General features: G+C 43.0%; 1 protein-coding gene across 1 annotated transcript in view; it reads right to left on the bottom strand.

Moving 5' to 3' along the window:
* TAGLN3 (transgelin 3) overlaps positions 1–13,397 on the bottom strand; it is a 126,010-nt gene extending 112,613 nt beyond the window's left edge. The window contains 1 exon segment of the mRNA XM_078657707.1: positions 13,208–13,397. Within this exon segment, the coding sequence (XP_078513833.1) occupies positions 13,208–13,397 (190 nt within the window).
* Positions 13,398–16,774: the final 3,377 nt, after the last annotated feature.

The raw sequence follows: 16,774 nt of genomic DNA on the forward strand, positions 1-16,774 counted from the left end.
TGTCACAAAATGGGGTGAGCATGCCCATGGGAAGACGCCTGAGCAAAGAAGCATGAGTTGGCAGTGGTCAGAAAGCAATGAAGATTGGGTATGTGATATTACCAAATCCTAGGATCTTGATTTACATTGGACTTGATATCAGAACGTGTGTTCAAGGGCTCCTACCCCTGTTTTTATAGGCCAATAATGTTATTGGTGTTTTCTGGCCTCGCAAACGAGGGTCGCAATAGGTTGCCTAGGAGTCTCAGATGAGACCCCCTAATTGACCTTCATGGTTTGGTATTGTGGTAGGATATAATTTGGTCTGTAGGGGTCCGTCTTAGTCAGTGAGAGTTTTGGGCGGGGTCTAAGATTACATGACTATACCCACCATTGAATCACTTAAAATAGATTCTCATTTGCCAAATATAGATTAGATTGTCTTGCTAAAGAGACTGTAAGCACATTAACTGCTTTTACCAATGTTAACATAACCATACACAGACGGTCATAGGATGCTTGCAGTACTTAATCTTCCAAAAATAACAAAGATATTTTGCGATTCAGAGGGTGAGAGTCAGAGAGTTTAAAATGTTAACATTGTTACTGAACACTTCACCTAACTGTAAAGTTACTTTAACCTTTGTTTTTTTAGAAAGAGAGAGTGGAGGAGACAGAGTGTGTTTGGAACCCTATGACTTCTGTAGTATTTTCAAAATATGTTTTCCCTTCTATAGACAAAATTGTAACGTCTTCTTCGATGTACCTTACCACAGTCCACTTCCTCCCTTTCAGTGTAAGGCTGACTGGGTCATGGCAACAACAGACATCAATACAAGACTTTCATTTTGATGTTCAAAGCAATCCAACGACTTGCTGCCCTCTTACTTGCAGGAAACTCTTTCCCATCTATTGCTATCATGACCTCCACATTCCCCTTGCTTCCATCTCATCACTAAGCCCTCACACTTACCCCACCTCCTTGTCCCCCTGTGATTTTTCCACCCCTTGCCCCTGAGGCACTGTATTGTCCCCACACCCGACCTCTTAGATCTTCCTTCCCTACTACAATTTGAAACTAGTCCAAAAACTCACCTTCTCTGTGGTGAGGAAATCAAACGTTTGAAGATAGACTCGGCATTGTGCCCAATTTGATCGCCCTGACACCTCCAAATAAGCCTTATTTGCATTATAACATCGTACGTGCTGTTCACCAAAGACCTTACAAACTTCTGTTGTAGTTACACAACTTGCTAATACTGTATTGGGGCACTTTTTCTTGCTCTGCAAAGTATGATTCGAAAGACTAATAGCTCCTCTATTAGAATATTTAAAAAACAAATCACATTTTGCAAAAATCAGTTGTGAAAGTGTTCCCTTTACTTCAAGAAGTAAACAAATAATCCTCAGCAAGTGTACGCTTCAGTGGCTACCCATTAAGCCAAATATTCAGGGCTGGAGTCGGGGTACCAGGCGGGTGGACGGCGCCCCCCCACTTATTTTATCGGGGGGACGCTGTCCCCCCTGGCAAACAGCTGGACTTCACTCTTTGGCCTCTCTGGGACGAGGAGCTCGGCACCTTTCGTGACGTCACTTCCTGTAGTGACGTCACTTCCGGTGACAGCGTCCCCCCACTTCTTTTTTTACGACTTGTGCCCTGCAAATATTGAATTTAATTCTCTTACAGTCACTTATAAAGACATCTATGTCTCTGCCTTTTTCTGAAACACAGACTCACTGCATCTGTCCTCATTAGGAATCCTCAGTTTAAGGATCAATTGATACTGACAATGCCTAAAATCAAATGGACTAGAATCAGAATTTCCGTATTTCAAACATGTACAACATTTTAACTGACTCCCAGTCCCTCTCCATAATATGAATTCCATCTCTGCATTAAGACTTTTCTTTCTTATTTTCTTCCTTTTGGATTTAGGAGCTTTAATTCCTTGAGGCTATCTAGCACCTTCGAAAAAAATCCTGATGATTATGATGGTGTTTGCAAGAGCGTGCAGAGAAAAAAAATCAATAAAGGATGACACAGGGAAAAAGATAATTGACTCCTTAGTAATTAACTTGCTAGGTTACAGAAGGAAAACAGGCACAGGAGCCAGATGTGAGATGATGTCAAAGGCAAGACTTACAACAAAAGAGAGAAAAGATATGACGAGAAGAGAAAAATAACTTCTATGAGTTCAATATGGAGTCAATACATTACCTCCTTAAGCCAATTTGCTCCTTTTTTAATTAATTGGGTTTAATGGATGGTGTTTTGGTGCCCTTTGTAGGCAAATGTATTGTGATCAATACAAAAAAAGGATTGATTCCACATGATGAATTTTCTAAGCCCTGCCATTGTGTATCTTTGAGCAATAAATATATGTATTGTGTGCAACATTTGAAGATTTACTATTGCATCAATGTAATACAGCGTGCACTCCCTTTATTCGTCCTATCGGTTAAAGAAGTGGATGTCCACACAGCGGACATGTCTTAATCAGACAATCAAGTCATGGTGTGGCGTGATGTGGTTTATCATGGTGGGGTCGTTGGTGGTGAAGTGGCATACAATATGTTGGGAGTGTCCTTGTACTCTGAGGTGTTTCGTAAGATGAGCTATGGTGGGAAGGGGTATTGTTTATTACGTGATGCGATGGGGAATGGTTTTGTGTCATATTGTGGGTGATCAAGTAGGGTGTGTTGGTATGTAGTGTGATGTAATATTATGTGGGGTGGGGTGCTAGGGTACATTGTTGCTTTCCTTGTAAAGCATGGAAAGATGTAAAGGGACTGGATGCAGAAGAACAGGTTGTTGAGGTCAAGAGGTATAAAATCAAAAAGAATTATTCTTCAGCTTTTAAAGTCGATGTAGTTTATTCAAAATTAAAGCAATGGTTATTCGAATGTTTTTGGCCAACGCATGTTTCAAGACTGAGAAATTGATTACAATTTGCTTCGTCATAGCCACTACATAATTAACATCGTACTATCTAATAAGTGTAATTTTTTGAACTTTTTTTGAGGAACTGTGTATCATAAACTCACAACGCAGAATTTCGGCGTTTGCGAATGATATTTGGACTAATGGTATGCATCAAGCAAATCTGCTTGAGAAATAAGGAATCGCAAAATATGCGATTCCTTATCTTGCGATTGCATTTAAGGAATCGCAAATTTTGCGATTCCTTAAATGCAATATAAGAAGCTTAAAAAAATAGCAAATTGGCCTTAAGGAATCACAAATTACCACCAACTTCTAGTTGGTGGTAAGTTGCGAATTCCTTTCAAAATGCATATTTTTTCTTTTTTCAAAGTGCCATGTGACGCACATACATGCCCTTAGGGCATGTATGTGCGCCACATGTGCACCCATGCAGTTTTCAGGGGTGCAACAGGGTGTCCTTTGGACGCCCCTGCACCCTTGAAAATATTCACAATTTGCGATTAGCAAATTGCGAATCGCACATTTCCCCTTCATTCCTATGGGCCTCCTGGCCCATAGAAATGAACGGGAAATTATTCCTTAATTGCGATTAGCAATTTGCTATTCGCAATTAAGGAATTTTTAGGAATCGCTAAAAAGAAGAGATTTTATACATACATACCATTTTGCTATTTCTAAATAGCGATTCCTTAAAAATCACTATTTAGGAATCGCAAAACGGAATGTTGATACATATGGCCCTTTGTCTCAACATAGTGTGCTCATTGGGTTTGATCTGCACATGAGCATGATAACTCGTACCAATCTAGGATCGTGGAGCATGGTCTGATGAGACCTTAAGAAGGCTCAGGTGGCATGGTGTACTAAGATGAAATGAAACGCTATATGGCGGGGTACTGTGTGGTAACAGTTATATGCTTTGATTGGGCACCTGAATCCTAACAACTGGGTGACATGCAAGTGGTGCTCCGGGCAGGGTTCAAACCAAACTGAGGCATTTGGTGGGTTGGGTGGTGGGGAGAGGGGATTTTCAAATCATAATAAGGATAGAGCGTTAGAGTGTGATACGGAAATGGCAAGATGGAGGCCCTATGATGAGGAAAAGAGGATGGGGAAAAAGATGGAAGCATGTGGGGAAACAAGAAAATTGCAGGTGATAAAGACTGGGCAAGGGGTGTGGCACTGGGTGAACGAAACAACAATAGAAGAGGGTGGCAGAGATGCCTGGAAGACGAGAAGAGCAGGGAGGAGCAGAGGGGCATGACATGGGGAAACCACAGCTAGGGGCCGAGGGTAAAAGGGAGGAGGCGGACTTGGCATGGAAGAATGATAGGAGCAACAACAAGGAAAGGGGTCAGGGAATGGGAACGGGAAAGGGGTGGGACAATTCACAGAGGAATGCATGAGCACATAAAACAGTAGTAACAGAGTGCTAATTTACCTTCACCAAAATTCCTTTGTGAATATAACCCTTTGCCTTCCTGCCTTTGCTATCAGTGGTGGCTTCTCTACTAAGGTGAAGGAGCGTCACCCCACTGCTATTCAGCAGTGTAAGAAAATATAAAATGATAATATCTCAATGTTATTATCATTTTATTTGTTCTTGTTTTGGGCACAGCAGCTTCCAGAAGTGGAGCGGCCTGCTCTGCTGAAGGAACAGGGGAGGGGATGAGTGATTTTCACCCGGCTCGGGCTGGCCAAACATTCATGCGCACATAGCATGCTCTCCACCCAGGCTGCATTACAGCCTGTGTGGAGAAAATGCCCAGGCCCCCATTCCCTGTCTGAGAACTGAACCACAGTGCTCAGACCAATCACAATGCTGTGATTGGCTCAGGGTAGCCTGAGTGCTTCCTGGATTCTTTCTGTGCCGGCCGAGGAAAGGAGTAGAGACACGCGACGAGGAGGACGCTGCGACGTGGACAGGAGCGAAGTTTTTAATTTTTTGTTTACACCCTCCCCAGCCCACCCCCTCCGATCAGTGCCAGCTGCCACTGAAAGTGAATACAAACTTGATTAGGCTTTTACCAAAAGTGCTGCTTTAAGAAGTATTTCCTATATAGAGGGCTGTAGATAGAATTGAATAAACGGTGCAGTCCCTGCGCCAGTGAGATGGTCAACCGGGCTGAGTATTTACTGCGAGATTTGTCTGTGTGACTTCCAGGCCAAGTCGTGCCCGACTGACTCAGCATTCACCTTTCTGGGTTCAATACAATGAGGTATCTCATTTTTATTTATTGTGGCGTTATTTTGATTACAGGGCCTGAGGGCCTTGTTTATATGTTATGTTAAAAGTTTATAAAGCGCTCAAATCACCATGGGGAATCACGGCGCTAGCTAGACAGAGTGTCACAAAAAGAGAAATACAGAAGAACAAACAGAAATTACTAAAACAAAAAGGTTTTCAGTTGTTTCCTAAAAACATTATAATTTGTGATTTTTCGTATGGCGTGAGGGAGTTGGTTCCAGTATTTCGGGGCAAGAAATGAAAAGGCTCTGCCTCCCGTTCAGACTAATCTGACCCGAGGGATCACTAAGAGGCCTTGAGAGCTGGATCTAAGGTTCCTGCAAGGAGAGTACTTCCGCAGTTTTTTCTGTAAATACAGTGGCCCTCTTTCATTCATGGCAGTATATGTCAGGAGGCAGATCTTTAAAAAATATCTTTTCTTTACAGACAGCCAGTGCAGTTCCCTCAGTAGAGGAGATGAGGGTGAACCTGCAGGTTGGTTTAAAATCATTCTGGCTGCTGTATTTTGTACTACCTGGAGTTTAGTCAGTAGAGTCTCTCCAACTTCCGCTAACAGGGCATTGCCATAGTCCAGACGACTAATTACTAGTGCCTGGACTAATGTTCTGCGATGTGAGATGGGAACATAGGGTAAAATTTTCCTCAAAAGTCGGAGAGCATAATAACAGGAGCTCGTCATAGTTGCAATATGTTCTTTCATGTTCAGAGCCCAGTCCAGTTTTAATCCCAGGTTTTTTACGGTCAGTTTAGGTGAGGGGGGCCGTACCCAACTGGGCCGGCCACCAGTCTTCTGCCCATACCTCCCTAGCTTTTCCCATGAGCATCACTTCCGTTTTTTACGGGTTCAACTGGAGATAGTTGGCAGTCATCCAGTTGGAGATGACCAGCATCCCGGAAGAAAACCGTTCTTTGTTGAGTGCTGGGTCCGTACCGATGGTGAATATAAGCTGTCTGTGTATCATTCATCTGCATAAGAAATGATCTCGAACCCCAGTAGCTCGACAATCTTGGCCAGTGGTGACATGTATAAGTTAAAAAGAGTTGGACTTAAACAGGATCCTTGCGGCACGCCCCTATCTAGATGTCTTCTTTCCGAGGTGTACGGGCCCAGCATCACTGTTTGCGTTCTCTCCAACAGGAAGTGGTTAAGCCACTTGAGCGCTGTCCCCTTAATACCAGACGCTACAAATCTCTCCGCTAGCTTAGTGTGTGAGATGGTATCAAAGGCTGCGGAGAGATCTAAAAGGATCAGGATTGCTGACCCACCCACATCCACCGTCTGTCTGAGCGAATCGGTGATTGCTAGGATTGCAGTCTCCGTGCTAAACCCTGGCCGAAACCCGGACTGAGATTGATCCAGCAGAAGATTTTCCTCTAGATAGGTACTTAGTTGGCGATTGATGTTCCTTTCCAGTATTTTACTAAGCAGAGGCAGTAGGGAAATAGGTCGATAGTTTCCCAGGATCCCCGGGTCAGCTGTAGGTTTTTTAAGGTAGGGCGGACCAATGCCTCCTTCCAGGTGGCAGGAATAATACCAGTCTGGATTGAGGCATTAAATATATCTCTAATGCTAGAAGAGCAACAAGTTGTTAGTAATGCCATTACTTTTGGCGGACACAAATCTAAAGGTGACCCTGATTTGGCCGTCATCAAGCCTTGTATTACCTCCTCGGTTGTTATCAAAGCAAAATTAGTGAGGGAGCAAGTAGCACTCTCATTTTGCTTATTCAGTGGGTCAGAGAGAGGTGAATAACACGGATCTAGTGGGGGGAAGTTCTCATAGATTTTAGAGATCTTATTATGGAAAAAAGATGATAAAGAATTACATAAATCCTGCGACTCTACCAAGTCCTAACTGCACACTTTTGGGGAGACAAAGTCTCGCACTATCTCAAACAAGGTTTTTGAGGAATTGCTGGCATTTTCAATATGGGTAATAATAAACTGACGCCTAGCTTCCCTCAAATTCAGATGGTATTTTGCTAGGGTTTGCCTATAAACCAGTCTATTCCCATCACTCCTATTTAGGCGCCAGATTCTTTCCAGCCGCCTACATTTTGCCCTTTCCATTTTAAGTTCTAAAGTGTACCTGGGGGTGGATGCTCTCCTTTGGATGGAGCTTACTTTCTTTTTTGGTATAGCCACATCCAAGGCAGTCTCCAAAGCGGTGTTAAAAGCCTCAAGCTTTGAGGATAAATCCCTCGTATTGATGATCTGATCTGACGAGAAGGCTTCATTAAGTGTTTCTAGGGAGAGATGGCTCCAATTCCTATTATGATTATGGGTCTGTTTAGCGGGGCGATTTGCAGTCATCTGGGCTGGTTGCTGCATGTTAATTGGAATCAGATAATGATCTGTCCAGAGGAGAGGGATGGGAGGGTCACATTTTAGATGGTCAGTATTGATAAAGACCAGATCTAATAGATGGCCTGCTCTGTGTGTAGAGCCCTCTACCCGTTGGGTAAGTCCAACCAATTCTAGGAAGGAAAGGAGTTTATTTACCTCGGGATCTGTTAGTCTATACAATAAAGGGATTATGTGTATAGGCTAAAAGTAGTAAAGCAGCTATCCAAATATATAAGGGGTCAATGCACCTACATACTTACAAATGACAACAAGAACGAAATAAAAAGGAACATGTGCAACCGCGAGAGAAATTTTATAGCAGCAACCTAAGAAGTCAATGCAGATGAGCACCCTTCTCTACGCTGAAGTTAAAACAAGTAGCAAATTAGGTTTAGGAGACCAGCAACCTATCACTTAGATGGGGTAAGCGTACAAACAACAGTATATCAAACAAAAAAGATGGGGGGACTAGGAACTAGTTGAGGTCCAGTACCCATGCTCCATGTAATATTATTAATCCAAAATGTGGGTTACTGTTCATATTGAGACAAGAATAGTGTCACGAGAGAAGGTAAGTGGAGAAATACGTTTCTAAGCTCAATTTTCTCAACATGAGACAATATCACCTTGTGTCTTGTGGCACGCATGGCCGAGGGTAGGTGTAGCAGACATGCGCACCCGGCATAAACCCCCGTTACAGTGCTGGCTCCGATGCGATAGCTTATGAAGCCTATTGAACAATATTAATAAGTCTGAATACCTGTGGTTACCACGAGCTGGTGCCACCATCACCAAAATAAAAGAGGGACCGCTCCACCACTTAGTTATATAAGGGTTATTTATTTTGAATATACCACTTATAAATAACAATTTTTGGTCCTGACGAAGCACCAAGGATCGTTTTGACCACCACAAGGCGCAAAACATGTCGACCTTTTAGTTACTAGGGTACATTATTACCGCACTAGTAACAACAAACTACGTTTTTTTTTTACTCTAACAGGGGAACCAACACATTAAAAAAAAAGTGGTATCCCCTAGCCTGTTTTGATATACTCATTCACACACTCACCCTTCACAACCCCTTTCAAGACTCACACCCTCACTCACCATTCACCGAAATAAAAAGATCTCTGCTAAAGAGACCTTTCGAGGGATCCGTAGGGCATTGCAGTACTGGCCCTACGAGGAGCAACGCCCAATGATGAAGCATGACATCCCCTGGGATGTGTGAGGGCAACAAGAGACACAACTTGTGATTGTCTCATGTTGAGACAATTAAACCTAGAAACGTATTTCTCCACTTACCTTCTCTTGGGACACTAGTTGTGTCTCAATAGGAACAGTAACCCTCATTTTTGATTAATACAAACAACAGTATGCAAAGGAGCAAACTAGGTTTGTATGAGACAGGGAGTTTTCAGACACTCACCCCTGGCTAATGAGGGGTATTACCCCGAAACCTGTCTCAGGATGCTTGTTTCCGGTGCAGGGAAGACCTGGTTGGGCAGTTTGGGCTGGACTGCTCCCATGAGGAACAGGGTCAAGACTGATTTGCATATGGCTGGGTCTGAACTAGGGTGGCAAAGTGAGCTAAAGAACGATGATGGATTTAACCCAGATCTGTGACTGGGGGTGAAGTTGCAGTGCTCCGTCGATCATCTCCTTGTGTTTGTTTTGTATGCCCTAATTTGGCAGGTTATGGCCAAACGTGGGTGAGTTGCTCACTTTGCCACTGGATTCAAGCTAGCCTGTCAGCGAGAGACACCACAAACTATCACCAGTAATCAGAATCTACACTAGACTTTGCTCGCTAATAAGACCTCCACATATTCTACACATGTTACACTGACAACATGGTGCACCAGAGACGGCCTACTTGACCTACTTGTTTTTATTAACACTAACCTGTGGGCTCGCCTATTCACTGAAACCTCATCCTGAAGGAGCCAGCCCTAGCTAAGCACACATGATATTTCATTTCATAGACAGCAGAACTGTGAATTACATCTGTCTCCCAGATCTAAGAGCTTCATAACAACAAAGTGAACCTGTATTATTGTGTTTTAATACAGAACATTGCAAACTTTACAACATCGCTGCAGTAAGTAGGTGTGAGAAGGGCAAAAAACAAAATCACCCATACCACGTCACGGTAACAATCTGGCAAAATTTAACCCAGCCATATCCAGCGCTCTCGAATTTCCAAAGTTACAAACATGCAACTTGTCTTCCTTTCAAGGAAAACAGCTCTTCGACATTTAGTGATTGGAACTGGTAAATAAAGCACACACTTTCAAACGTTTTGAAATCATTTTTAGTTGTGGTTGACAAATTTAGATACTTCTGCACAAAATTGAAATATTTGGGTCATTGAGGAGTAAGTAGGATTATGTAAGGCAGTCCTTATTTCAAGTGAAAAGTGCACAGTTGCAGCATCTGCCCGCCACCCACGCATCAACCTAATTTGTCAAGAATTAGAGACAAAGCATTAACAACTGATGTCAAACAGGAGAAATAAACATATGTTCATCTAATGGTTGAAATGAAGTGCACCATGTATAATAAGAATCTAGGATGTGGGGAAAGATAAGTTTCACTGCAAGGTACACCTGTCTCCCTTCCCTCATGAAGCTCTAAGTAGGACACACTAAAGAAACGCTAACATAGCGACCAACTGGGTTGGTATGTATGGCATGTATGAGTATGGTGAATGGAAGTTTCACAACTGAACGCAAACAAATAGGATACTAATGGGATCCTTGTGAGGTCCTGATGAAAGCCAACTAGCCCAGTGAGGCATTGGTGTGCTGGCTGAAACATGCTGATCCAGGGTTTCCAAGGATACTAATTTCCTTAGTGCATCCCCACCCTTTGAAAATAAAATTAAACCTCAGACACCCTATATTATTTTAAATCTAGGATCCCACCCAATAACCATAGAGCTTCCTTGGCAACTAAGGTTGAGCCCACCCAGATACATAAGGTATCAGGACGTGGACTCTATGATGAAGCATGCCATTTGGAATCCCAGTGGGTAAGAATCTATTTATCACCATAGGGTGATCCCCTTGGGCTGGTGTGGAGGGATAGGCTAAGCATGGTAGGGGCACCCTCCTATTGTTTCTGAATGTTTAGATGTTTGGGTAGGTGGGCCAACTCTGTATCACTTCTCACTCACTCCTGCTTGGAATATCGTAAGAATCTAAGCCACACATATAATGCATTTGGCATGACTTGCATGTGGCTTCTACCTGCCAGCCATACTCTAACCTCATGCACCAAGATTGAAAGACAAAATATTGACCTCTGATGTGAAAAGGAGAAATGAAGAGATGTCTATTCAGTGGCTGAATTGCATTAAGTGAAAGCAGAACACCTGTGGGATGCCCCTGACCTTTGTATGCTAGGTGGGGGCCATGGTGATGATTGAGGGCTGTTGACCTGGTACATTGCTCTATCGAGAAGAGGGCCATCACACTGTGCAATCCTGTGATCTGAAGGAGACGTTTTCCTGTGTGCACGGTCACAAAGCCCAAATGCCAGGAGGGGGGCCACTGTAAAGTGAGAGGAGAGTCGTCATGGAGGAGCGTGCAGCTTTGAAGGAGAAGCAAACTTTTACTCTCTGAGAGGTGCAACGATTTAACTAACCAACGCCTCTACCGTAGCATCACGTCTTCTGCTCGCCACCAGGCCGCAGACGCGTGACAGGGCACTTCGACCCTCCAGCAAGAGTGGGTAAGACTGAATACAGGGCCACCGATACTGGGCTTGCTCTGACTGACACACTACAGCGTGGAGGCACTTTGACTTTCTCACAACCATCATGGAACTTCTAAGACTTGAACTCCCTAGCAGGCCCTAGCTGAAATACCGCCTCACATAAACAGGGAACAACCTTGATCCTTTTACATGGGATTTGAACTTAAGAGCTGATCAAAGGAAAGTTAGTGTGCCTGCCTTTAGAAGACTGCGTATATTATTTGCATTCAAAATACAACAATGGATGTACGGGAACACCAATATACCTCTCATGTAAAACCTACCTGGTACATGGTAACACAAGGAAGCGCAATGAGCTGGTGTGCATATTTTTTTTGAGGGGGGTTTCCCCAAAAGCCACACCAAAAACTACCCTATGAGGCAATTTTCTCTTTGTATGTGTGCTGCAGAATGCAGCATTCATTTAAAGAAGAAATAACGAGGAGAAATGTATAGATTTCTCCTTGTTAAGTCAGCCTCAGGTAGACTCATGTGCAAACCTATGATTACAAGTCTTTGTAAATATGGGTTTGCGCCAAAATACATAGATGGATGCACAGGAATGCCCTAGCACTACCCATGTAATGCCTACTTGACGTAAGGTAACGTGAGGCAGGGCAATGTGCTGCCTTGTGTTCGTTGTTTTGTGTTTTTTTATTTTTACAAACCCATACAAACTGGATTTGTGTGGTACTGTAAATCCCAAAATAGATTATTCACCAGGGTCGTGCAATATCAGTGACTCAACCCTGATACAAAATCTGGGCCTCAACTTACACATTTTGTTTTTATACTCTGCCACTAATAAAGTGGCAACAAAGAGAAAATTAGCAGTAAATATGTTCTGCTTAGTTGGTTTCAAAGACTGCACTTTAAAATATCTTATGGGGTTAAGGCACCTGCTGCAGAGATTTCCGTGTTCCCTGTAAATGCAAGGTTAATGCACTTGCTGGAAAGATCTGTTTTGTCTAGCCTCAGTTTTGACTCAAAATGGCATAGCGGGTTAATGTGTCTCCCGCAAAGTACATCATGTAACATGCAAATGACAGATTTGAATTTCTATAGATAGGTAAGTGGGTTACTTCTTCAAACACAGAGATCCTTATGTTACTTGAAGTTGGATTGTAAATCTTCTAATATAGCACAGTGAGCTATGGTGGATGATATGTGACTTCTACATCTTGTAACCCTCACTGGCATGTGTAAGACATTCTGTACATTGATTTACAAACATAGGATATACTGTATATATAACATGTACGTGTGAAATGAAGCACTCTGATACCCTGCGTTAGGATGAGTAGGGCTACACAAAAACAGTGGTATTTAAATTTCTCCTCAGGGGTTATAAGCGCTAAATAAATGCATAAATACTGGGAAAGATAACCACATCTGACATTCTTACAATGCATGCATATCTACTAAACAGGAACTGAACAAAGTGAAAAGCTGCCTCTCTTAAGTAGGAGTGAAGAGTTAACAAGGTGAACCTTTGTTTCCCCTCAGCTGCATTTGTGAGGTGCGAGGCTCCTGACCACTCCCAGTCCCAGCCTGGAGACTCGAACAAAAGGAGGCCTGATGACCCCTCAAATTCGTCCTTTGTTATGGGCCCAGCTGGAGTCTGAAAGAAGAGAGCCCCTCCCCGCCTGCACGTTGTTGCTGATGGAAAGCAGACGAGCTGAATGTGTCCTGCTGTTTGAAAATTACACGGGGACGAGTTCAGCACATTTATTAATGGAGCCCAAGTTCTGGGTAGGGTGGATGTGTCCACTCAGTGAAAATAGCGGGTAGACACCGCAGTGTACCCCAGACTTGTGCCCTAAATACACATAACATAACTTAGAAATATAGTGACAACAGTTAACGAACCAATAGACTAGCACAAATATAGTGGCTATTCTTGTTATTATAGGCGGAGCTCGCTGTACCTGCTGGGATACGGGGGTCTCCAGTGATTTCCGGGCAGCTGCTTGCTGGGCTCGGGATGCAAGAGATGCTCCTCGTCCGACCACTCCCTGCGCGTGTCCTGTGATGCTGCTGCGTGGACCGCGCTCTTTAAAGGCTTTCCCCATCTGTCGCACGGTCAGATCTGGGCGGGGCCTCTCCCTTTAAAATCATTAACTCCCAGTGAACTGGGCGCAGCTAGGGTTTCTCCAAACAGAAGACCGAAAACGATCTCTTCGGGGGAAAAAAAAGATATTTGTGCCCAAATAACAAAATACAAGACTCTCGCCTATGACAGGACGAAAAAGCTGGACAGTCATTTTATAAACCACGTTCGCCACAGCCTAGTTATGGGATGGAATCACTTTATAAATGTATTAATTTACAAGTTCTGATAAATACAATGCAATACAATCCCACTAAAGCAACCCGTATGTGCGCGTGTACGCATGTTTCATATGGATATTTTTTTTTTTTAATCATTTAGTGGCATAACTGAATGCATCGACGTCCTTTCCTTAAAGGACAAAACAAATTTGGTAAAGATATTTGCAACTATAATTGATTGATAGTAAAGCTTGAACGTACAGTTGTATAACGACAAATCATATTTTTGTCCTACGGTTATTGATACAATATATATCTTCAGTGAGTTTGGCTGTGTCCTTTTAAGATAAAATAAAAGTCGTTTATTCTTGGTACAAGAAAGTATATCATCCAGGTAGCGACCATCAGTCCTTGGAATGGGGAAAATACGCTCCGATGCTATAAATTTAGGTGACATCTTGCATAATTTGAGCTGTGTTTTCCGGCGGGGACCACCCGCACTTAGTTTTGGGGACCACCCCTTATGTTTCCACATCAGATACTTACCGGGCGCAGGACCACAAAGGGGCTTTCAAGCTTTGCGCCGCGAGTGCCTCACTTTTAATATGGGGAAAAGTGAGGTACTTGGATTTACAAGAAAGGATCTTGTAAATAAGCCCCAAAGTTCAGAAGGCGTAGGAAGAAAAAGACGGCAAAACCGCCGCAAACGGAGAATGCAGGGAACTGCTAGAGTAAAATGAAAGGGCAGGTGTGTTTGGTAGTGGATTAAAGAGGCACGGGGTGGATTTCAGGCTACCAGCCTTGGTATTTGGCGCACCAATGTTTAATTGCACTGGCGAGATCTTCTGATCAGAGCTTGGTCACTGGCACTCTTTTACAAATTAAGCACTGCCCGTGAAGGGCTGGCAACAGAATAGGAGCAGCCATAAGGCGCTTACTCTGACAGTGCACTTATTTTTTCTTCAATTCTTCCACCAGAGTAATTAACAAAAAAGAACATATGTGGTAGCAACTTTGTTCTGGTTTATCTCATGCGACTAAGGCACCTGCTGCAGAGATCTGTGTGTCCCCAGGAAGTTCTAGGATATAATGGTGGTAAGGTAACTCTGGTAGTTAATGTTCTTACTGGATAGATTTGAGTGCAAATAAGGCCTGCACTAATTTATCTTAAAATGATGCACTGTGAAAGCACTTTATATGTAATCAATTTTTTAAAAACAGCCCTGAGATTCAGGAAAAGTATGGAAGGTTAATTAGTGTCTTAATGAATCGCACTGCCACATTTGGATGAGTAGTGATATGGTACATCGCAATCTATTGTCTTATATCTAACTGTTTTTAAATGATGAATCGTTCATATATGTGTTATCTTTCTTTTTTTATGTACTTTTATGACTGATTTTTTCTTCAGTCGAATAAAGAAGTTTTGAATTGAATTGAGTGCAGTGTTGACTCGTCATGAAATGGCATATCATGTCAATGTGCCCGCTGCAAAGTAACGAATGTAACATGGAGGCCACATATTTGAATTCAATTCAAGATAGCTCAGTAGGACGCTGCTGCTGTTGCAGAGATACGAGCTTTATGTGCATATTAAACGTTCTAGTCCTTGTAAAACAATTTAGTGACTTATGAAACCAACACCAAGGAGCTGTATGGAAACTGCAAGGCATACATTAGAACCTTTCCGTTTTTTCTTAATCTTTTGTTATTCTAAAAATGCTAAAATGGTTGCATACATCTTGAATTCTTATAGTGCATGCTATCTCATACATATAGACCTGCCACCTAATATAGCTTATTTTTAAAGACCTTTTTATGGTGCAGTTTTAAATAGCGCGAACTCCACCCGAAGGGATTGGAGCGCTTTACATGAGCACCAGTTACATTACTCAAGGACGCCTTCATTTTTTGGGGGGTAGGCATGGGGAGATTACGTAATTTGCCTGGAATCAAATGATGTTGAGCGGACACCGAAACTCGTACCTGGTTTCCAAGCTCTAAAGTCGGCAGCTCTGGGCGCTAGGCCACATCCTCTCACTTGTGGAGTTAAAAGCTGTGTTTTTTTTTCTCGGTGGTCTCGGCGCCAACGTTCCAGGTTCCAGTAAGGTCCCGCCCAGGATGAAGGGGTGCTGAGGAATTTGTAATGAGGTCAATTGGAACTCAAAATAAGAGCCTGGCCCTTTCCCTCACCGCATGCAGGGTGAAGGCCAGGGCCCGATATGTCCTGGTGTTTACAAATGGTACTAGTTTACAGCACATTTCACTGGGACTGGCCTGTGGTGTTGTGGGACCAGATCGGGTTCAATAATTACCCGCCTGATCTGGAATCCGACTGGATTCAAATCCCGTCCCAACAGAAATAAAAGAACAGAAGATGCCGAGATCCGACCAAACACACATTAAAGTTTAATCAGAGCCACGCAGAGGAGGCTGAAGAGTCGCTCTTAAAATGCATTTGCCCCCGAGGATGTAACAGACGGGGCCCAGCTATTTGCATGAGGGGGTCAAAAAAGGTCAATAATGAATGACACACGTAAAAAACTTAATTGCATCCTCGATAAATTGCTTGCTGAATTAACAACGGGAAACAGAGAAAGGAAAGGCAGATTTGAGACGAAATTCAAAGCCAGATTTACAACAGAACCGAACACAGATAGAAGAGGGGAGCAAAGGGACTTTAGTAAGATCAAAAGGAAAAGTCGCTATAACCCAACAAGCGACGTTGATGCATCTTTTATGCATTCAGTGCAAAACAACACGCTTTCTCATTGTTGCAGCGAGTCTAGGCTTGGTTTATCAATGCGTGCCCTACTGGAATCATTCACAGCCTATTTTAATGTACTACCTACAGAAAGTGGACTGGTTATCTTTGAAGAATGTAAACGTTGTGCATGACGTGGGGTTATTCTATTTCGCCATTTTAGTCTTGCATCCGTTGTTGTCAAAGGTGCAGCAGCACAAACAGACAATGACAAAAACAGAATGCATTTTTGGTCGAAGCCTGCCAGAGAGCACAGCTGTCTGGTTTGCTAAAAGCATCTTGGGGATATTCGGAATGCAGCTGTCTGATTTGCTTACATCATGTTGTGGACATTCGAAAAACATTTACTTGTCTTCTATGTGCTGGCTTTATTTGTTTTAGGCTGTCCAGCTTGAGTTCGTCCCTTCTGTGGCCCATACCTTAATTACTGTATCCTTCCAAGTGATCCTGCTCTGTAAAC

The sequence above is a fragment of the Lissotriton helveticus genome, chromosome 8, assembly GCF_964261635.1.
Source record: "Lissotriton helveticus chromosome 8, aLisHel1.1, whole genome shotgun sequence".
Classification (NCBI taxonomy): domain Eukaryota; kingdom Metazoa; phylum Chordata; class Amphibia; order Caudata; family Salamandridae; genus Lissotriton; species Lissotriton helveticus.